The following is a 22,767-nucleotide window of genomic DNA, read 5'->3' on the forward strand; positions in this document are numbered from 1 at the left end:
CCCAGGACCTAATTATCATTGGGTAAATGGACACAATTTAGTTTCTAAATGAGGCAAAATAAAAAATTAGTCTATATTTACAATAAGTCTGCTAAGGTGTCAGCATCCTATGATGTGCACCCATATGTCTACCAACTGCTTTCCAGTTACTGTCACAAGACAGTACCATATAAGCAAGAATAGACAATATGTACTAAAGAACATAAGAGAGATCATTGAGCTTCGAGGAGAGGATCTGAGCTGGACTTTGAAGAACTGTAATACTGGGGTAGAAGATATTACAGGCAAAGGGTGGAGAGATAGTGTGAGCAAAGGCATGAAAGACATGTTTGGGGACAATGAATAGACCATTTTGGCTGAAGCAGAATGTTTTTATAGGACAATAGTAGTGGATAATGTTTGGAATGGTGGGTTGGAATTAACTTTAAACAACAATTCTATAAATGGTCAAGTTGCAAATATTTCTGTTAAAAGAAACTCTTCAATATCATCTGCATCATCTTTATCCATCAGCAGCACAAAATATTTTTAAGCATCTTCTGGATGTAATTTTGAACAATGGATTAGAGAGTTCTCATTGATCTTCAGAGGGTACATTTTGGGAACCATACGTTCCTAGATAAAATTATCGTATAAATGACTAAGGTCATTCCAAAGAACAGGTATGAATAGAATGTTCATAAAACAGCACCTGAAGATGAAAGTCCTTAGGCACTGATTATACAAATCATATATGAATAATTCCATGAAAGAAAAGTTTTAAGAACAGCTAATACCTTCCAAGGGTTTTTATTGTTTATTTTCCAGTAAAGACGTGCTTTGACGCCAGGCACGAAATGTCCATCTCACGAAAACCACAATGTTTAAACAGATGTTTATCAGCCCTGAGAACTGCCAAAAAAGCTAATAAGCCGGTGCTTTTCATGGTGATCGTCTCTACCACCCTGTTAGCAGCCATGACATTTTGTCCTTATTGAGCAGAGAAGGTGGTGGTGAGGGGAGTGCAGGTTGGAGGTACACAAAGTAGTGTTTGTAGGGGAGGAGATCTGTTGACTTACTGATTAGCTATATACACATCTGGGTTAAATGCTATCCACTTGGAAGATATCCTGTGTGATAACCTGGTACTCAGATGGTATAAAAAGAAAATCCAGGCTCTGCTAGACCAGTGCCAATGGCAACCATGGCAAAGCTTATTCTCACAGGTGAGTCTGTAACTGGAGATAAAGCCTTGTTCTTACCTGATTTCTTTTTCTCTGCGTTCGACAGGCATGAAATAGTCTTCACACACACCTCTATGCTTTTCTATTGTTCTTTCATCATTTCAAATTTCCAAGAGAATCCAGACATACACAAATAAGTCTACTTCTGATTCTCTTAATCTCAGTTGACTCTGGCAGCATTTCTACCTTCGTTGATGCCACAATCATGGTCCTAAAAGAAAGGCTAGTTTTCTTTCAACGCTTGTCTTACACTCCCATTCCTTGTTGGGTTGTTCCCATTTCTCTATTCATCTTCCTGCACCACCTCATTTTAATTGATATTATTTTAATTTACATGTTTGTGTCTTTGGTCTATCTTTTTCAGAGATGAAAATCAGTGGGAACTGAGACAGAGTTATGCAAGTTATCTTTGTTCTACTGTTTTCAGAATTATTTCTCTTTAATCCCTTACTGTCTTACTGAGTAGTTGATGTATTATAAAAATATCAGTTAGAATTCAATCATTTAAAGGGGTTGATTCAGTACATTGTTTAGAACCAATTTGTATCCATAGCTTATTAGTTGCTCTAGAGCTGAGATTTACAAACTTTTTATAGCTTCAGAACCTTTTCCAAATGAAACCTCTAGCTCAATTTATAAAGCAATCAGGTCAAAAGTATCCTGATAGAAGCCAGGGAACAGCATCTGGAGTCCTGTCTAACAGTTTCTAGTTCTCTTCTACTGTAAGGGCTCTTAAAGTTGGTATAAAAAAACCTCGAAGGCCCCAAGAGATACTGAATTCATTGATTTAAAGGATGCTTTGTGTGTGAAGCTGTATTCATCCCAGTTAAGGGTGGTGAAGCATGGATGGGTGTGTAGTCATTGAGTAGAGTAAATTTTGGGTAGTTTTAGTATGTAAATCTCCCATAGGTAGTAGACTTCCAACTCTGCCTTCTGTAATATTTGTTACTGATGTGGAAGATGGAAGAAGAGAGAGCCATGCTCATGTTTGACTAAGAGAAGGGAAGTACAGATGTATTGGTGCCTTCACTGAAAAGCCTACTCTTTGGTATAACTCCTAAGTGCCACTTGGGCTATAAAAACCTATGACACATAGGATGGTACCCAAGGCCTCAGAATTATATTCTACAATATATAGATGATTGGTTCATAATATATGTGTTTTCTTTCTCTCTAGGTCTGGCCCTTCTGCTGAATGCTCAGCTAGGTAAATCATGGACTTAGTATTGTATCCTTGACATAATATTTACCTAACAATAAACCTAAAATCTTTATAAATTATTCATAATGCAATTGTTTGTTTAATGTATTAAATGTGATTTTTTTCATATTCTAATATTACTTTTTAAAAAGCATATCAAGAGATAGATAAACTATACTAGGAAAGAAAGCTACTATCTTCTTTACAGACAGATGGATTTGATGTTGGGAGAACCTGTTTTTTTTGTATTGGCTGCCACTGTTATTCTCTTCAGCATGACCACCTGAGAGTTGTAAGTTGGTATTCACTGGGCTTCATAGGGCTACTGGGCATTTTTTTTTTCAGTGGTTCCTAGGCTTCACCAAGATCCCAAAGTGAATCTGTCAAAGTTAAAAATAACCAACTTGAGAGTCAGTGACTAGTTCTCAAGTTAGAAGCTTTGAATTCATTTGCAAGATTGTTCCTATTAACCACCCTTATGCAAAGATCAGGTTTCTGAGGAAAAGGGAGGGAAACAGAAGCAGGGCTAAAACTTACAGCACATTTCAGTGGCACCTAAGTCAGGCCATTTTTCCTACTTCTTACTACTCTCAGGTTCTGCCTACCAGCTGATATGCTACTTCACCAACTGGTCCCAGTACCAGCCAGGCCTGGGAAGTTTCAAGCCTGACAACATCGACCCCTGCCTCTGTACTCATCTGATTTATGCCTTTGCTGGGATGAGAAACAATGAGATCACCACCATTGAATGGAATGATGTGACTCTCTACCAATCTTTCAATAGCCTGATAAACAAGTAAGAGAATGGGAAGATATCTAAGTTGGTATCTCTGCAGTTCAGGTTCAGTGAGTCTGAGGTGGGAACCAAGACTCTGTATTTCTAACAAGCTTCCCTATGATCCTGATGCATCTGGCCCAGAAGCTACACTTTAAGTATTGAGGATACAGATAACGTAGCACATTGCCTGCTCTACCTAGTATTAAAAAATAGTTCTGTATCTTCCTTTCACTGTAATTATCTTTTTTATGACTCAAGAAACTGCAAACCATCTTAGCTACTTGCATCAGAGAACAGGAGGCAGAGGATACCGAGGATTAGACATAACAGAGCCCAAGAAATCAGAAGAGTTTGCTGTATTTTAATAGAGTTCTGTTCTGTGTAAAAATGAAACAAAACAAACAAAAACCCTGGTATCTTTTAATTTCTAATTTGTTCAGTTAATTACATCCAAGAGAAGTAAGGCTACAGGCCATTGCTACCTTCAGTAGTAGCAGTATCTTGAATGCAGCCACTAGAATTCGAGTTATGATACCTAAGAAGAAATAAACCTCTTCAGAGTGGTATTTTTCAAAGTGTGATCCATTGACCATGCATCAAAATCACATGAGTCACTTGATAAAAATCTCAATCTCTAATCCAACTGAATCACAATCTCTGAGAAAGGGGTTAAAAACCTGGAATTTTAACGTTGTCCTCCAACTCTGGTCCTTGTACTTCATTCTTATATAAACTGATGTTTGAGAACCACTATTCCAGAAAATGTGCATGATTTTAAGCCAGCTGATTTATATTCATTATCATAAAGTCTGAGAAAGTAATTATGTTCAAACAATATTTACCATTTCATCTGATAGAGTAGAATGTAAGAATTGCCAATACATTCCTATTTTTTAAAAACCCAGTTACTTAATTTAGATTTTTCTAAAGAACTCTGAGTGCATTCATAATGATAACACAAATAATTTTTATAAAGTGTTCAGTAGTGAAGGAAAATTGTTCTACAGAATATTTTATCAAGGCAACATCAAAGTTTCTGACCAGGCCCAATACTGAAGTAATGTTATTTTAAATTGAGGGACTCATGGATTTTGAAGTTTTTCTTTTCTATCCTTTGCTTTACAGGAACAGCCAGCTGAAAACTCTCCTGGCCATTGGAGGCTGGAATTTTGGAACTGCCCCGTTAGTCTTCTATGAGAGAGCCTGGTATTCATTTGTTATGGAAAACAAGTTAGCCCAATGTGACCTATGTCCCTTCAGATTTCACTACTTAAGACAGGATATTAAGGATATACATTAAACAAATATGCTACTTAAATAAATTACTACACCAGAATCTCAGTATTAATTAGAACACCATTTATTTTGTACGTTTACATTTAGATGCATATTCTGGGATTACATTCACAGAAGCTTAGTTACTGAGATTTCAAAACAACCTCTTCTCAAAGTATTTCAGAAGTACAACCTCTGAGGAGAGTGTTATAGCACTTCTGTCTATTTACCTTCTGGGAGAAGGGAAGAGAAAGTCATGCAAATAAACAAGAAGACCGGGTTTCCCTGGTGGCATAGTGGTTGAGAATCCGCCTGCTGATGCAGGGGACACGGGTTCGTGCCCTGATCCGGGAAGATCCCACATGCCGCGGAGCGGCTGGGCGCGTGAGCCATAGCCGCTGAGCCTGTGAGTCCGGAGCCTGTGCTCCGCTACGGGAGAGGCCACAACAGTGAGAGGCCCGCGTACCACAAAGTAAATAAATAATAAAATAAAATAAACAAGAAGACCTTTTTGAGGGTATACGAACATCAGGGACTATTTGGAAAGACAACAGAGTGAGCCAAGGTAGCCAGGTGTTCAAAGCAACAGGTACAATTTGGGAGAAAGATCAGAGTTGGGTGGATAACAAAACAAAGAGAACACTGAGGTACCATGGCTAACAGAGTAGTGATTACAAAGTAAGCACAGGAGAAAGCCAGGAACATAGTTTTATCTGGGATATGGATATTGAAAAGCTCTGAGGCAGAAATATAGGAGTTTGACTTCACTACAAGGCGTTGGGACTACCAAGGCCTCAACCTGCCTTCTTTGGACCTCCTTCAGTTTCACTGCCATGGTTTCCACTGCAGAGAATCACAAGACTCTCATTTCTTCAGTCATCAAATTCCTGCGTCAGTATGGATTTGATGGGCTGGACTTAGATTGGGAGTACCCTGGCTCTCGCGGAAGCCCTTCTCAGGACAAGCATCTCTTCACTGTCCTGGTGCAGGTGAGGAGGGAGGTGGCAGTGTTTAGCCCAAGAAAATTCAAAGATCTTTTCAAGGAGAACCTGGTGGTTCCAGAGTGAAACTAAACTGGAGTTTAGAATTTTGGAAACTTTATATTGCAAAGATTCTTAGATATCATGCCTACATTCAACAGCATTTAATAATAATAATAACATTATTATGTGTGCTATGTGTCAGGCACCATTTGACAAGCTGTTTTTAAATCATAACTCATTTCATCTTCATATCTACTCTATGATATAGGTACTATAAATAGCATAATCTTTATTTTACAGATGAGGAAGTTATATATAGTGGGTTTAAGTAACTTGCCTAATATCACACAACTAATAGGTGTCATAACTACCCAAGTAGTCTGACTACAGAGCCCATTGCTTCTAACCTTTATACTAGACTGCCTGTTATCATTGAGCACTTACACCTTCCCAGCCACTGCATTAAGTGTCAGGCTAAAAATAAGAATAAGACACAACCCTTGGCTTTAAGGAATACACAATCATAGGTGGAAGCCTGAAAAATAACCAACAATTACAGTACACTTAGGTAAATGTCATGATAGAGGTATTCAGAGTACAAAAGCAGCACAGAGAGAAGGTATCTAATTCTGCTCTGGGGCAGAATCAAGAAGAGCTTAGTCTTGAAAGTGGTGTTAACCAATTAAGTGATGATGGGATTGCACAAATGAGGACATGTAGATGTGTGTGAGCAGGTATGTGAGTAATGGATTATGAGGCTGCACCAGAGACAAGTATCAGATCATGTAGGATTTGTATATTATGTTAAGTAATTTGGACATTACATTCAAGGCAACTTTGAAGGATTTTCAAGTAATGGAAAGATATGACAAAGCTCATGTTTTAGAAGGATCACTCTAGCTTTAACCGTGGAGGATGAATTACAAGAAGATAAGGAGGCAGGGATAGAGTTAGGAGGCTCTTGCAATAAATCGAGCAAGAGATGCTGAGGTTCTGAACGAAGGCCCTAACAGTGAGAACAGAAAAAGGAAGTATATAAGAGATATTAGGAGGGTAGAATCAATAGGATTTGGAGACCAATTTGAAGTGGAAAAAGAGAGAACTTCCAGTTTTCTGACCTTGAGAACTAGTTTGACTGTGGTCCTGTTAAATAAGATGGTAAATACAGGAAAAAGGGTAGATTTGGAGCAAGAAAAAGGACTCATTAATTTGTCTTTGAACATGCTGAGTGAGAGGAATCTGTAGGACCTCTTATAGTTTTGCCCAATAGACACTGGATGAATAGATATTGGATGAATGCCAAGCTGGAGTTCAGAACAAAGGACTTGATTTGACATACTGTATTGACTTCATCAGCAAAGGTAAATAATTAAGAGATCACCAAGGAAAAATGAATGGGGTGAGAAAAGCCAAGGATGGCTTTTAGATTTACTCTCCCCCAAGACAGGGTTTTTTCCTATACCATCTGGTATACCAGATTGTCAGGCAGCCTCCAATAGTTTCAATATTAAGTAACTCACTGGTTGAAAAATAAGCCTACTTACTTGTTGAACAGCTCTAGAGATCAAAAAGAACATCTGCATTCTTAGTCAATACATGCGTCCAGTCATAACTAATAACTTCCAATTAGTGGTTCTAGCTCTGCCCACTGAAGTAACATAGAATAAAGCTGCACCTTTTGCAATATATTAGTTCAATATTTGAAGACAACTATATCTTGCCTATAATTTTTCTCCTTCGAGTTAAATAACCTAGTTCCTTTAACAAGTACCCATACAACAATTTTCAGACCCACTCTTCACTGGAACACACTCTGGTACACCCTAATAATGCAGTTATAAAAACTGAATCCAGTGCTCCAGGTAAGATTAGAGTCACAAAATAATGGTGGATTAACCTCTAGCATTGATAGGGAACCTATCACCTGGCTGTTACCACTTTCCTCACTGGCCAATTCAGCATTTCATTTGATGGGATGTCAGTCCTATAAAGTAGCTCATTTACTGGACAAAGGGAAGCAAATCTCTATATTGCTAAAAGCTGGATATAGGTTACTGTAGCAAGTATAACTTCAAAGTGTAGTGATATAAGTAGAGCTCTGACTGGTCATCCGGGACTTGGGTTTTGGTCATGACATGGATACTAACTTGCTGTGAGACTTTGGTGAAATCGTCTAACTTCTATGCATATTAGCTATACAATGAATACCATCAATTCTGTCTACTTTATAGGGATATTGAGAAACTAAAGATGAAATATGTGAAAGCATTTTGAAAAAGAAAAGCATTATACAAACATATTTATTAATATTTAAGGAGCTGAAATCAGTTTCATAGATGCCCTATTATACTTGATTATTTTATAGGAAATGCGTGAAGCTTTTGAGCAGGAGGTCATCCAAACCAAGAAGCCCAGGCTGCTGGTCACTGCTGCAGTAGCTGCTGGCATCTCCAACATCCAGTCTGGCTATGAGATTCCTCAGCTGTCCCAGTGAGTGACTCACCTTATCCTCAAACTCCTATAGGTATCAGTTTTGCAAAGTAGACTTGTCCTTAGTCTGTCTTGCCACTCAGGGACTTTGTTTAAGAGGCATTGGAAGTGGTATCTGTGCAGACTTTTGTCTGCACAGATGTGGTGTGGGAAATAACAATTGGAAATGCTTTTAAATGCTTTATCCCACCTCAGGTACCTAGACTACATCCATGTCATGACTTATGACCTCCATGGCACCTGGGAGGGCTACACTAGAGAGAACAGCCTCCTCTACAAATACCCAACTGACACTGGCAACAATGCTAACCTCAATGTGGTGAGTACCCACACAGATGCAGGTTCAGACCAGAGATGTTGTAAATCACATGGAGATTCAGAGACAAAACAAATATAAATTCTGCAAAAGTCTCATTTGGACAACTCTCTTCTTAAGTGGCTGATCATATTTCATTAACTATAACCTCACCAAAATGTTTCAAAAATTACCAACTAATCTATCTGTTATTAGCATTATTCAATTTTACCTGTTAAGTCAGTGGACTAGCCTAACTAAGCAATGGGTCATCAGCTGGGTGGGCCTCTAACTCAGCTGCTACATTTTCAGGATTTTGCCATGAACTACTGGAAGAACAATGGGGCCCCAGCTGAGAAGCTCATCGTTGGATTCCCTGCCTATGGACACAACTACATCCTAAGCAACCCTTCCAACAATGGCATTGGGGCCCCCACTTCTGGTGCTGGTCCTGCTGGGCCCTACACTGGGCAGGCTGGGTTCCTGGCCTACTGTGAGGTAGGTAGCCTGGGCTTTACAGTTGAAAGTCTGTGAATTTCATGCCCTGTGCTGCACAGTAGCCTTAGGGCTAAAATCTGTGTAAAGCATGAATGTTCATTTTGTCCACTACTTACCTACTGTAACACAGATAGTACTCCAAATGCTTCAGGTGTTTAAGTAACCTATTCATTTACCTAATCCAGTATGAAGAACATTTGTAGTGTGCAATGTCCCTTCAAACAACAGACTACATACTTAAGGTCATTTATATTTGCACTTAAGGGAATTAAATAACTGTATCTCCCATACTAACGTGGGTTCTCAAAATCAAGCACTAAGAATAGGGATAAAATCTGAGTATTTCAAAAACAATTTGATCTTATTTACTGCAAATAAAAACCCATAATTAGAAATCTGAGGAAAACCCCTCATTGGAGGCATGACAGAAAAAAAAAAATCAAAGAGGAAATTGTATGTTTTCTCTTTCTTGGGAGTCATACTTAAAGGATTTGGATCTCTTGACTTTTTAAAGATCTGCACCTTCCTGAAAGATGGAGTCACTCAGGCATGGGACGCTCCTCAGTACGTGCCCTACACCTATAAGGGCAATGAGTGGGTTGGCTATGACAACGTCAAGAGCTTTCATATCAAGGTAAGGTCAGCCCCTCCAATGTGCTGTGAGCTCAGCCCTGAGTCCCCCCAAATAAAATGACTCCTGGTGTCCTCTATCCTTAAACAGGCTGGGTGGCTTAAGCAGAACAACTTTGGAGGTGCCATGGTCTGGGCCATTGACCTGGATGACTTCACAGGCACATTCTGTAACCAGGGCAAGTTCCCCCTGATCAACACCTTGAAAGACGTTCTTGGCCTGAAGAGTGCAAGTGAGTGACAGCAGGGGGGTGCCCATGCTGTATAAATGCTCCTTTTCCAACTCAGAAGGCAGCCTAACATCTTCCCCCTTTGCCCCAGGAGTCTCTTCCCATTTTACCTCACTGTTCTTGCCTGCCTGAGAGAGAAGTGCTATATTCTTTCCTTATCCTTGAATGTCCACATCAGGAATTTTATGTTCTTATGAGAAACCAGGTCTACTGGGTGGGTTTTCCAGGTTTTCTACTAATTCTTAAAGGTGTGGAAAAGCCTCAAGAAATTAAGCTGACCTTCAATATAAGCATTTATTTTTCTATGAATCCCTTATTAAAAGTCTCCTTCAGTCTGCCTGGGGAGATTGAACAAAAAACCCTAAGCAGTACTGACATATTTCTAATCTATAACTCAGGGAAAGTACCAGTTCCCTAAATTTTGTCCAGATTTTCTCTTACAGCTTATTTGCTTACCACTTATACCCAGATCCTAGAAAAGCATTTCGCATATACTGGGCGCTCAGTAAAATTTTTAAAACATGATTTTAACATCATAAGAGATAACTTTTAAAATGTAATACTGGGCTGGCTTGAAATTATAGCTGTTCCTAATTCCTAAGATGGAATTATCTTGTGAGCTCCTCAGTTACAGGGACCCAGAGCAAACTGCACTCCACCTCCAGACATCACCCCAGGTCTGCTAGTTCTTCACCTCTAGGTGAATCTGAGAGCTTCTGCCAGGTCCACTAGTCTTCATGCTGTTTCAGGTTGCACCACCTCCACTCAGTCCAGTGAGCCCACCAGGAGTACCGGAAGTGGGAGTGGAAGTGGAAGTGGGAGTAGCAGCTCTGGAGGCAGCTCTGTGGGTAGCGGATACTATGCCGGCAAAGCCAATGGTCTCTACCCTGTGGCAAATAACAGAAGTGCCTTCGTGAACTGTTCAAATGGAATCACATACGAGCAGTATTGCCAGGCTGGGCTTGTCTTTGACATCAGCTGTCAGTGCTGCAAGCTGGCATAAACCTGACCTGTGTCTCCATTCCCTAGTGTGCTGAACAGTCTCCTTTGCTTAGCACACCTTGCTCCTACCTAGGGTTCTGCAATAAAATCCATCAGTCAAAACATGAGTGTCCTTGATTTTAAGTGATTTGGGTTGAGGCCTTTCTAGATGTGAAAATACAGGTTGTGCATGGGGGTGGAGTGGCAGAAGAGAGTGTGTGAGGAAGTGATGACACCAACAAACCCACAAGCCTTCTACTGGCTTAGGTTGATCTGCATGAAGGTTGGATGCTGTCAGGAGGAAACGTCTGAATGTTTGGTGTTGGCATGGGATGAGGACATGAAGAAGATAGGTCTGCATCTTGGTGACTGTTCTCGGTAGAGAACCAAAGTGATTCTGGGAGACTCGGGGGCACAGGCCAGTTTGGCTTGCTCAAGGAACCGAAGACCAGGACATTCTCTCCATGTCTGCTGAGGTCCCAGAGCTGGTCCAGCTCCCCTGAATTGGCAGCATTGGGAAGGTCTTTGCAGTGGGCTCCTTTGGGGATGTCTGCCTTTCTCAGGAGTGAAAGCAGAGGTCCTTTCCTTGAAACCATAGCTGTGGTCACTAGCAGCTGTGGTTTTCATGTATTAGCTCCTCCTCTGGCTTCGCTGATTGACTGGAGTAGACATCAGAATCAAGAGGGCTTATCAGATTATCACCCCTTGGAATCTGCAACAGAGAACAAGGAATGGCTAACAGTCCCTGAGACTGGCTTTGCCTATAATATGTAAGCTCAGGATCTGTAGTGAGAAACTGAGGAGAAGGGAAAGTTGCCCTGGATGCAGAGCAAGAAGACTAAAGGGGAGCAATGGAGAAAAGCCACGATGAAAGATGCAGAGAGAACGTTTATCAATAGCTTTCCAACTCTTCATTCTAGCTCCTTCCTGAGGCCCAGATGCATTTCTGCCTTTGGGTTCTGTGAAACACCCCTATAACTATGTAATAAACTCCTCTTTGTTACATAAGCTGGTTTAAGTTTGTTTCTTTTATTTGCAACTGAAAGAATCCTTAGTAATAAGAATATAATGACTCCTATTTTCTGGTACGCTTACTGTATGTCAAACTCCATTTTAAGTGTTTTACATGTATTTTGTTATTTAATTCTCTCAGCAACTTTGTGAGGAAGATAACATTAACCCAAAGAACCGAATAACCTACCTAACATCTCACAGCTAATAAGTTGCAGAGCTAGATCCAAAAGAGTTCACAGTCCTAACTTCTATGTTTTACTGCCTCCTTTGGCACAGATCTCAGTGTTCTCATGGTAGATGGCAGCACTGGTGGTAATGATGAGGCACATGCAGCTTTCTGGGTAATGACTATTCATTCATGAGCCCACAACATTTCTTGATTATTTATTATGTGCCAGATAATGTTCTGGGTACTAAAGACATAGTGGTGAATAACATAAAGAGTTCACCCCTGTGGGGATTATATTTTGCTGATGGGAGTGTTAAGCAATAAATTAGCAAAAACAAGAAAGAAATGAGGAAAGTGAATCAGTGATAGAAAGTGACCAAGGGAGCAGCTTATTTTAGTTTGAGCATTCCAGGAAGGTGTCTCTGGAGAGATCCCATATGAGATGAGCCTTGATATTAGAGAGAACCAGTCATTCTGAGATCTGGGAAGAGTGCAGAGGTACAGCAAGTACAAAGTCCTTGAGGTAGAATGAACTTGGCATGTTAGGAAAAAGAAGATCGGAGTGACGTCAATATCATGGTAGTATGAGACAGTCTGTTGGTCTCTCCTCTTCAATCTACAATGAGTAAAACGTTCATAACTCAACAAACGTTCCTCTGGTCTAACACACTAGGATTCTGGAGAGATCCACACATCTGTACATCTGAAGATAAGTAGACTGGAACAAATAGAGGAGGTGGAATTGGGAGAACAGCAGAGGTGGTACTTGCAATCCAGACTCCATGGTCACGACAGTACTGAGCCAACAGTTCCAGAGGACCCAGTAGTAATAGGGGAGGCAGCACACACAAATTAGGCCTCCAGACTGCAGCAGTACCCCAGACACAGGGAACCAGGCATTAGCAGTGGCAAGGCCCATGACCTCAGTCCCTCCAGTTCTGGTGGTGCCTGGACTCTGGCACTCCTGCATCTGACAATCCCAGATGCATCAAAGGCACCCACGACCCCCTTCCCACCCCACCCTCCCTCTGCCCTTGCTGTGGCAATGTTGCCCACCACCCAAGCATCCCTGGACCTAGTGGAGGTGCCCACCATCCTGATGCCCTTGGCAGTGACCCTGGCAACAATGGCAACATTGGCAACAGCAAAGCACCAGAGATTCTGAAGGCAAAGCAGTAAGGGCATAAGTGACACCTCTGGCAAAGGCAGTGGAGGGTGGAAAGTCAATTTTCAAATATAGCCAGAGACAGTTCAGGTAAGAGAAATGAAAACTTGTGCTATAGCACTACCTACTGGGGGAATAAAAGGCCTCTAATAACCAACATGTTGAAGTGTTAAAATCAAAGTGAAAATAATTTTACCTAATTAAAAAAGGTGTTTGCTACTTCAAAAGTGCCAACAGAGGAACAACTCATTAAGCACCATGAAAAAACATGGTAATATGACATCACAAAAAGGAAATGGCAATTCTCAGGAAACCAAACTTAAAGTCATAAAAGATTGTAAACTAACTGATAGAGAACTGAAAATATCTGTCATGAAAGAACTCAATGAGCTACAAGAAAACTCAGAAAGACAGTTCAATGAGCTCAGGAATAAAATTAATGAACAGAAGGAATGCTTTACTGAAGAGACTGAAACTCTAAAGAAGAACAAACCAGAAATTCTGGAGCTGAAGAACTCAATAAATGAGAAGAAGAAAGCATTAAAAGCATTGGAAATAGAGCAGACCATAAGGAAGAGAGAACTAGTAAGTTCAAAATCTACGAATGATTCAGGTAGAAGAGAAAAGAGAACTAAGATTTTTTTAAACGAATAAATTCTATTGGAACTACCCAATTCCATTAGGAAAGGCAACTTAAGGCTAATGGGTATCCCAGAAGGAGAAGAGAGGGAGAAGGGAACAGAGAGTTTATTTAAAGAAATAATAGGTTAGAACTCCCAAGCCTGGGAAGGAACTGGGTATACAAGTTCACAAAGATAAGAGAACACATAATTACCTCAGTGCAAGAAGACCTTTTCCAAGACAAATTATATTAAAACTGTCAAAAGTCAATGACAAAGAAAGAATTTTAAAGGCAGCCAGGGGGAAAAAGAAGACAGTAACCTACAAGGAACCCCCATTAGGCTATCAGTAGATTTCTTAGCAGAAACTCTACAGCCCAGGAGAAAGTGGGATGATATACTCATAATATTGAAAAATTAAAAACTGTCAGCTGAGAATACTCTACCTAGCAAATTTATACTTAATTATAATGAAGAAATAAAGGCTTTCCTAGACAAACAAAACCTGAGGGAGTTCATCACCACTAAACCTGCCTTAAAAGAAATGTTGAAAACACTTCTCACTAACTTTACTTCAACTATGTTGGTGTCTTTGCTGTTTCTCCAATAGTCCAGACATGTTACTGCCTCAGGGCTTTTGCACAAGCTAGAATACTCTTTCCCAAGATTTCCATTTGACTTTCTGCCTCACTTCCTATAGGCCTTTCCTTGAAGCCACCTTCTCAGTGGGCCCCTTCCTGGCCATGAAACTCCCTTTTCCCTTCTTTCCTATCTGTGATTCCTTTGTTTTTCCTTGGCAAAATCAATACCTGACATCCCATACATTTTATGTATTTATCATTTTTATTGCCTCCCCTGCTAGAATTAACCTCTAGGAGAACAAGAATTTCTGTTCGCTGCTATATTCCCAAAGCCTAGAGCAGTACATGACATATTATAAGAGTTTAATAAGTACCTGTTGAATGAATAAATCAATGAGGGCAGGAAGGGAAATGATGAACAAGTTGAGTAAGCCAAGCATTAGACTTTATATAGGTTATCTCCTACATGGTGAATATTGTCCTTGTGCTACAGGTGAAGAAATCAAGATATTGTGAGGAAAATTTGCCCAAGATTATGCAGTTAATAGTTAGCAGAACTTATTTTCAAAGTTGGGCTTTTCTGGCTCCCTCTACACCATAATGTTGCCTTGTAGAAAGCAATGTCACAATGACTTCAAGGGGGTGGGGACTGTTGCTTAGCAACAAGTCTGAGTTACACCTATCAAATTATTGGTTAAAGTCCACTTGTAAGAGTGGTCACTCATGGAGATGGTATACAAGAGAGTCAGGGTTTTTAAAAGTCCCCTTGGTAGAGAGTTCTGGTCCTGAGCTTCTCAGAGATCTTCAAGGTTCATGCCATCTGGTCTATCCAGGAACACGAAAGGAAACAAAATTATGCTACAGATCACCCAGCCGTTCCTTTGGGACTTTGATCATGGTAATCATATTCTTGGACTCTAGCTCATGTATGAAAACTCATTCCTGCAGTATTGGAGTCTAATTGGAGAGAGGTAGGTGAAGGACCTTGATCCTCATGGGAATAGGTGCAGTGCTCCACTCACCAAGTCATGAGCCTTGACTGGGAGTGGCACCCATCCAGATGAAAGGATACCATTGTAAAATTTGCACAAAGGTACCCTTGGAGTTAGCTATAGCCCTGGGCATGGAGGTGGTAGATTGGAAGTGCATTAATATTTGTTCAATGTCAAGTATAGGTTAGTCACTTGCTGTGCAAGATTTGTCTGTGTTATCTCTCAAATTTTCGTGGCAACCCTAAGAAGCACGAAATGATTACTGCTATTTTATAGATGAACCAAGGCTTAGGTGGTTTAAGTAACTTCCACAAGGTCATGTAGCTAGTAAATAACAGACCTGTACCTATTAGAAACCAGTTCTGAGGGGCTTCAAAGCCTGTGTTCATTCTTCTACCAAAAAATGAAAGAGAGTGGTATTTAAGAAAGTCAGGAAAGTGGGATTTAGAAAGTCTATTATCTTCTCCTTTGTTTCCCTTCTCAAGACACATCCATCCTCCAGCAGAATCCCTATTATCTTGATCAGAGGTTCTCAATTCTGTTTAGACCCAAGTCCTGCTTTGAATAACAAATTATTTTGTAACTCTCCCTTTATTATCCTAAGATTAACTTCATGGATAGCATAACCTACTAATATAATGCTATAATTGTAAAGGAGGAAACAATATAATGCTATAATTGTAAAGGAGGAAAAATAATTCCTAATAAAATAATAGTATTGCAATATATAAATGCTCAGATACAACTACTTTAGAAGAATAAAGTAGTCAGGCTCTTGCACCATATAATGAATAATGAGTAAGTCTAGAATTAAAAGAGAAGGTTAAATGTCGTTTCATACAAGTAGTTTAGGAAAGTAAAAGAGCAGTGTTATAAATGGACATCAGAACGAAAACTAATGTTAGGAGAATTAATAACACTTTAGACTTACTGGTTTCTGGTAACAGAAGAAGGTAAATAGCTTTAGTTAAAAGAAGGATAATACTCGACAAATTACAAATCACTGAAGTAAAAAAAATAGTGAAGTGGGTGTGACTATGTTATTCTTGAAAAGACGTGAGTAAATAATGTTAATGTGCTAGATTTTTAAAAATAAGCTATTTTATTGGTATATCTTACATACCAAAAAAGACCCAAATCATAACTGAACAGATTAATGAAATATGCAAGGTGAACTCATTGGTTTAAGCAGTACCCAGTTCAAGAAATAAGGAGAGTTAGCCAAGATGGAGGAGTAGAAATACCCTGAGCTCACCTTCTTTCATGGGCACATGAAAATTACAACAATTTACAGAACACCTATCAATGAAAAAGAAAAGAGCCTACCAGAAAAGATCATCTACAACTAAAGATATAAAGGAGGAACTACAATGAGATGGGTAGGAGGGGTGGAGTTGCAGTATAGGCAAGACTGATACCCCTGGGTGAGTGACTTACAAACAGGAGAATAATTACAATTGCAGAGTTTCTTCCCAAGGAGAGAGAGGTCTGATACCCACAACAGGTTCCACAGCCTGGGGGTCCTGGACCAAGAAGACAAGCCAATAGAACATTTTGCTTTGAATGCCAGCAGGGCTTAATTTCAAGAGACTCAGAGGGTTGTGGGAAATAGAGACTCCATTCTTAAAGGGCTCACATAAATCTCACATGCTTCAGGACCAAGGGAAAAGCAATAATTTGAAAGGACCCTGGGTCAGACCTACCTACTGATCTTGGAGACCCTCTGGGAGAGACAGGAGAATACTGGACCTCACCCTGGGGACCTAGACATTGGCAGAAGCATTTTGGGGTGCTCATTCTACCACGTGGACACCGGTGCTGGCAAGCACCATTTTGGAATTCTCTTCCTAGCTAATTAGCCTCAGGACCCAGCCCACCCACACTCACTGGTTCGTAGGCACCAGTACTGGGTTGACTGGGGCCAAGCAACTAAGTGAGGACACAACCCCATCCACCAGCAGACAGACTGCCTTAAGATCCCCTGAGGCTATAGCCACCCCTGGACATGGCTCTGCCCATCAGAGGGCCCAAGACCAGGCCTCACACAACGGTGTGCTGACAATCCAAGAAGAAGACATAACAATTGTAAATATATATGCACCCAGCATAGGATCCCCTAAATACATAAAGCAAATATTAACAGACATAAAGGGAGAAATTGACAGTAAAACAATAATGATAGGGACTTGTAACACCCCCATTTACATCAATGGGCAGATAATTCAGACAGAAAATCCATAAGGAAACATGGGACCTAATGAACACATTAGACCAGATGAACTTAATGGATGTATAAAGAATATCTCCTCTAAAAGCAGCAGAAAACACATTTTTTTCAAGTGCAAATGGAATATTCTCCAGGACAGATCATATGCTAGGCTACAAAACAAACCTTGATAAATTTAAGAAAATTAAAATCATATCAAGCATCTTTTCCAAACACAGTGCAATGAAACTAAAAATCAACAAGAAAAAAACGGACAAAAACATAAACATGTGGAGGCTATACAATATGCTATTAAACAACCAAAGGATCATTGAAGAAATCAAAGAGGAAATCAAAAAATACCCAGAGACAAATGAACATGAAAACACAATTCAAAATCTATGGGACACAGCAAAAGCAATTCCAAGAGGGAAGTTTATAGTGATACAAGCTAACCTCAGGAAACAAACAAAAAATCTCAAATGAACAACCTAAACTTACACCTAAAGGAACTAGAAAAGAAGAACAGAAAACCCCCAAAGATAGCAGGAGGTTAGAAGTCATAAAGATCAGAGAAGAAATAAATGAAACAGAGACTTAAAAATAGGAAAGATCGGGCTTCCCTGGTGGTGCAGTGGTTGAGAGTCCGCCTGCCAGTGCAGGGGACATGGGTTCGTGCCCCAGTCCAGGAAGATCCCACATGCCGTGGAGCAGCTAGGCCCGTGAGCCATGGCCACTGAGCCTGTGCGTCTGGAGCCTGTGCTCCGCAATGGGAGAGGCCACAACAGTGAGAGGCCCGCATACCGCAAAAGTAAATAAATAAATAAATAAAAGGAAAGATCAATGAAGCTAAGAGCTGGTACTTTGAAAAGATAAACAAAATTGATAGCCAGACTCATCAAGAGAAAAAGAGAGGGCTCAAATCAATCAAATTACATGGGAAAAAGAAATGACAACTGACACCACAGAAATACAAAGGAGCATAAGAGACTACTACAAGCAACTATATGCCAATATAATGGACAACCTAGAAGAAATGGACAAATTCCTAGACATGTACAATCTCCCAATCTCTGAAGGCTGAACCAGGAAAAAATAGAAAGTATGAACAAACCAATTACCATTAACGAAATTGAACCAGTAGTGTAAAAACTCTCAAAAAACAAAAGTCCAAGATCAATTGGCTTCATAGGTGAATTTTATCAAATATTTGGGGATGGGTTAATAATTATCCTTCTCAAACTATTCCAAAATAATTGCAGAGGAAGGAATGCTTCTAAACTCGTTCTATGAGTCCAGTATCACTCTGATACCAAGACCAGACAAACATATCACAAAAAAAGAAAATTATAGGTCAATATCACCAATGAACACAGATGCAAAAATCCTGAGCAAAATATTAGCAAACTGAATCTGACAATACATTAAAAGGATCATACACTGTGATCAAGTGGGTTTTATCCCAGGGATGCAAGGATTTTTCAGTATCCACCAATCAATCAATGTGATACACCACATGAACAAACTGAAGAATAAAAACCATATGATCGTCTCAATAGGTGCAGAAAAATCTTTTGACAAAATTCAACATCCATTTATGATAAAAACTCTCCAGAAAGTGGGCATAAAGAACATATCTTAGCATAATAAAGGCCATATACGACAAACCCACAGCTAATATCATACTCAACGGTGAAAAGCTGAAAGCATTTCCTCTAAGATCAGGAAAGAGACAAGGATGTCCACTCTCACCACTATTATTCAACATCATATTGGATGTCCTAGCCACAGCAATCAGAGAAGAAAAAGAAATAAAAGAAATCCAAATTGGAAAAGAAGAAGTAAAACTCTCACTGTTTGCAGATGACATGATACTACACATAGAAAATCCTAAAGATGCCACCAGAAAGCTAGAGCTCATCAAAGATTTGGTAAAGTTTCAGGAAAAAAAATTAATATACAGAAATCTATTGCATTTCTATACACAAACAGCAAACTATCAAAAAGAGCAATTAAGGAAAAAATTCCATTAACAATTATATCAAAAAGAATAAAATACCTAGGAATAAACCTACCAAAGGATGTAAAGGACCTGTACTTGGGAAACTATAAGACACTGATGAAAGCAATTGAAGATGAAACAAACAGATGGAAAGATACACCATGTTCATGGATTATAATGATTAATATTGTTAAAATGTCCATACTACGCAAGGCAATCTACAGATTCAATGCAATCCCTATCAAAATACCAAGGGCAATTTTCACAAAACTAGAACAAATAATTTAAAAATTTGTATGGAAACACAAAAGACTCTGAATAGTCCAAACAATCTTGGGAAAGAACAGAACTGGAGGTATCATGCTCCCTGGCTTCAGACTATACTGCAAAGCTACAGTGATCAAAACAGCATGGTCAGGCACAAAAACAGACACATGCCCAATGGAACAGAATAGAGAGCTCAGAAAGAAACCCACACAGGTATGGTCAATTAATCTATGACAAAGGACCCAAGAATATACAATGGAGAAAAGACAGTCTCTTCAATAAGTTATGATGAGAAAACTGGACAGCTACATGTAAAAGAATGAAATTAGAACACTTTTCACATCATGTACAAAAATAAACTTAAAATGGATTAAAGACCTAAATGTACAGCCTGAAATCATGAATCTCCTAGAAGAAAGCAAAGGCAGAACACACTTTGACATAAATAGTAGTAATATTTTTTTGGCTCTGTCTCCTAAGGTAAAGTAAACAAAAGCAAAAATAAACAAATGAGACCTTATGAAATCTAAAAACTTTTGCACAGCAAAGGAGATCATCAACAAAACAAAAAGATAACCTACTGAATGGGAGAAAATATTCCAAATAATATGACTAATAAGGGGTTAATATCCAAAGTATATAAACAGCTCATACAATTCAACATCAAAAAAAAAATAACCTTATTAGAAAATAGGCAGAAGACCTGAAGAGATATTTTCCAAAGAAGACATGTAGATGGCCAACAGGCACATGAAGAAATGCTCAATGTTGGTAATCATCAGAGAACTGCAAATGAAAACCATAATAAGAGATCACCTCACATCTGTCAGAAGGACTGTCATCAAAAAGACCACAAATAACAAATATTGGTGAGGATATGGAGAAAAGGGAACACTTGTACACTGTTGGTGGGAGTGTAATTGGTGAGGATATGGAGAAAAGGGAACACTTGTACACTGTTGGTGGGAGTGTAATTGGTGCAGCCACTATGGAAAACAGTATGGAAATTCCTTTAAAAATTAAAAATAGAACTACCATATGATCCAGTAATTCCACTTCTGTGTATATATCCAAAGAAAACAAAAACAGTAATTTGAAAAGATACATGCACCCCAATGTTCATAGCAGAATTATTTACAATAGTCAAGGTATAGAAGCAACCTAAGTGTCCACCAACAGAGGAATGGATAAAGAAGATGTGAGATATATATATATACACACATACACACAACAGAATACTATTCAACCATGAAAAGTAAAAACTGCTCTTGTTATTATTATTGTTGTTATTTGCAACAACATGGATGGAGTTGGGGGTTATGGTAAGTACAATAAGTCAGACAGAGACAGACAAATACTGTATGACATCACTTATATGTGGAATCTGAAAAATAAAGTAAAATAATGAATATAATAAAAAAGAAACAGACTCACAGATATAGAGAACAAACTAGTGGTTACTAGTGGGGAGAGGGAGGGGAGAGGGGCAAGATAGGGGTAGGGGATTAAGAGGTACAAATTACTATATATAAAATAAGCTACAAATATATATCATACAGCACAGGAATATAGCCAACATTTTATAATAACTATAAATGGAGTATAATCTATAAAACTTTGAATCTATGTTGTACATTTTAAACCAACATTATATTGTAAATCAACAACACCTCAATTAATAAAAAATTGTAACATTGCTTTCACTCCAAAAGGGCACTTCATGTTCCCTTTTAGTTACTCCTTCAAACCTCCTTTACAAAGGTACCCCATCCTGATTTCTAATATATAGATGAGCTTTGCCTATTTTTGAACATTATGTAAATTTGCTCATACAGTGTGTAAATATTCATGTCTGAAGTATTTCATTTAACATTGTGAGATTAATCTACATTATTAACTGTGCAGGATTTTATTCATTTTCATTGCTGTATAGTATTTATTTATACTAGGATACCACAACTTATTCTTTCATTCTAATTTTTTTAACATCTTTATTGGCATGTAACTGCTTTACAATGGTGTGTTAATTTCTACTTTATAAAAAGGGAATCAGCTATATATATACATATATCTCCATATCTCCTTCCTCTTATGTCTCGCTCCCACATTCCCTATCCCACCTCTCTAGGTGGTCACAAAGCACCCAGCTGATCTCCCTGTGCTATGCGACTGCTTCCCAATAGCTATCTATTTTACATTTGGTAGTGTATATAAGTCCAGGCCATGCTTTCACTTCGTCCCAGCTTACTCATTCCCCCTGCTGAGTTCTCAAGTTCATTCCCTATGTCTGTGTCTTTATTCCTATCTTGCCCCTAGGTTCTTCAGAAACTTTTTTTAAAAGTTAATATATATGTGTTAGCATACGGTATTTGTTTTTCTCTTTCTGACTTACTTTAAAAAAAAAATATTTTCAATAGAACCTCTATTATTATTTTTTAACATCTTTATTCAGTATAATTGCTTTACAATGGTGTGTTAGTTTCTGCTTTATAACTAAGTGAATCAGCTATACATATGCTTATATCCCCATATCTACTCCCACTTGCATCTCCCTCTGAACCTCCCTATCCCACTTCTCCAGGTGGTCCCAAAGCACTGAACTGATCTCCCTGTGTTATGCAGCTGCTTCCCACTAGCTATCTACTTTACATTTGGTAGTATATATAAGTCCATGCCACTCTCTCACTTCGTCCCAGCTTACCCTTTCCCCTCCCTGTGTCCTCAAGTGCACTCTCTATGTCTGCGTCTTTATTCCTGTGCTGCCCCTAGTGGTACATGACTCTTTTTGAATTATGGTTTTCTCAGGGTATATGTCCAGTAGTGGGATTTCTGGGTTGTATGGTAGGTCTATTTTTAGTTTTTTAAGGAAGCTCCATACTGTTTTCCATAGTGGCTGTATGAATTTACATTCCCACCAACAGTGCAAGAGTGTTCCCTTTTCTCCATACCCTCTTCAGCATTTATTGTTTGTAGATTTTTTGGTGATGGCCATTCTGACTGGTGTGAGGGGATACCTCGTAGTTTTGATTTGCATTACTCTAATGATTAGTGATGTTGAGCGTCCTTTCATGTGTTTGTTGGTAATCTGTATATCTTCTTTGGAAAAGAGTCGATTTAGGCCTTCTGCCCATTTTTAGATTGGATTGTTTTTTGGATATTGAGCTGCT

The 22,767-nt window shown here is 39.1% G+C and overlaps 1 protein-coding gene across 1 annotated transcript; it reads left to right on the top strand.

Moving 5' to 3' along the window:
• The first annotated feature begins 1,183 nt into the window (after positions 1-1,183).
• Positions 1,184-10,606, top strand: LOC131767057 (acidic mammalian chitinase-like). The gene is made up of 11 exons (XM_059082085.2): positions 1,184-1,205; positions 2,401-2,430; positions 3,019-3,220; positions 4,328-4,384; positions 5,301-5,466; positions 7,826-7,950; positions 8,146-8,269; positions 8,558-8,743; positions 9,258-9,377; positions 9,465-9,606; positions 10,353-10,606. Exons 1-11 carry the CDS (start codon positions 1,184-1,186, stop codon positions 10,604-10,606), a joined length of 1,428 nt encoding a protein of 475 aa, XP_058938068.2.
• The last annotated feature ends 12,161 nt before the right edge of the window (positions 10,607-22,767 follow it).

The sequence above is a fragment of the Kogia breviceps genome, chromosome 1, assembly GCF_026419965.1.
Source record: "Kogia breviceps isolate mKogBre1 chromosome 1, mKogBre1 haplotype 1, whole genome shotgun sequence".
NCBI lineage: Eukaryota > Metazoa > Chordata > Mammalia > Artiodactyla > Physeteridae > Kogia > Kogia breviceps.

Excerpts from the sequence above, each read along its gene's own strand:
- LOC131767057 (XM_059082085.2), top strand. The coding sequence starts at position 1,184 with ATGGCAAAGCTTATTCTCACAG. Across the intron at positions 4,385-5,300 it reads TGGAATTTTGGAACTGCCCC|TTTCACTGCCATGGTTTCCA; the intron begins GTTAGTCTTCTA and ends GACCTCCTTCAG. Across the intron at positions 9,607-10,352 it reads TCTTGGCCTGAAGAGTGCAA|GTTGCACCACCTCCACTCAG; the intron begins GTGAGTGACAGC and ends ATGCTGTTTCAG.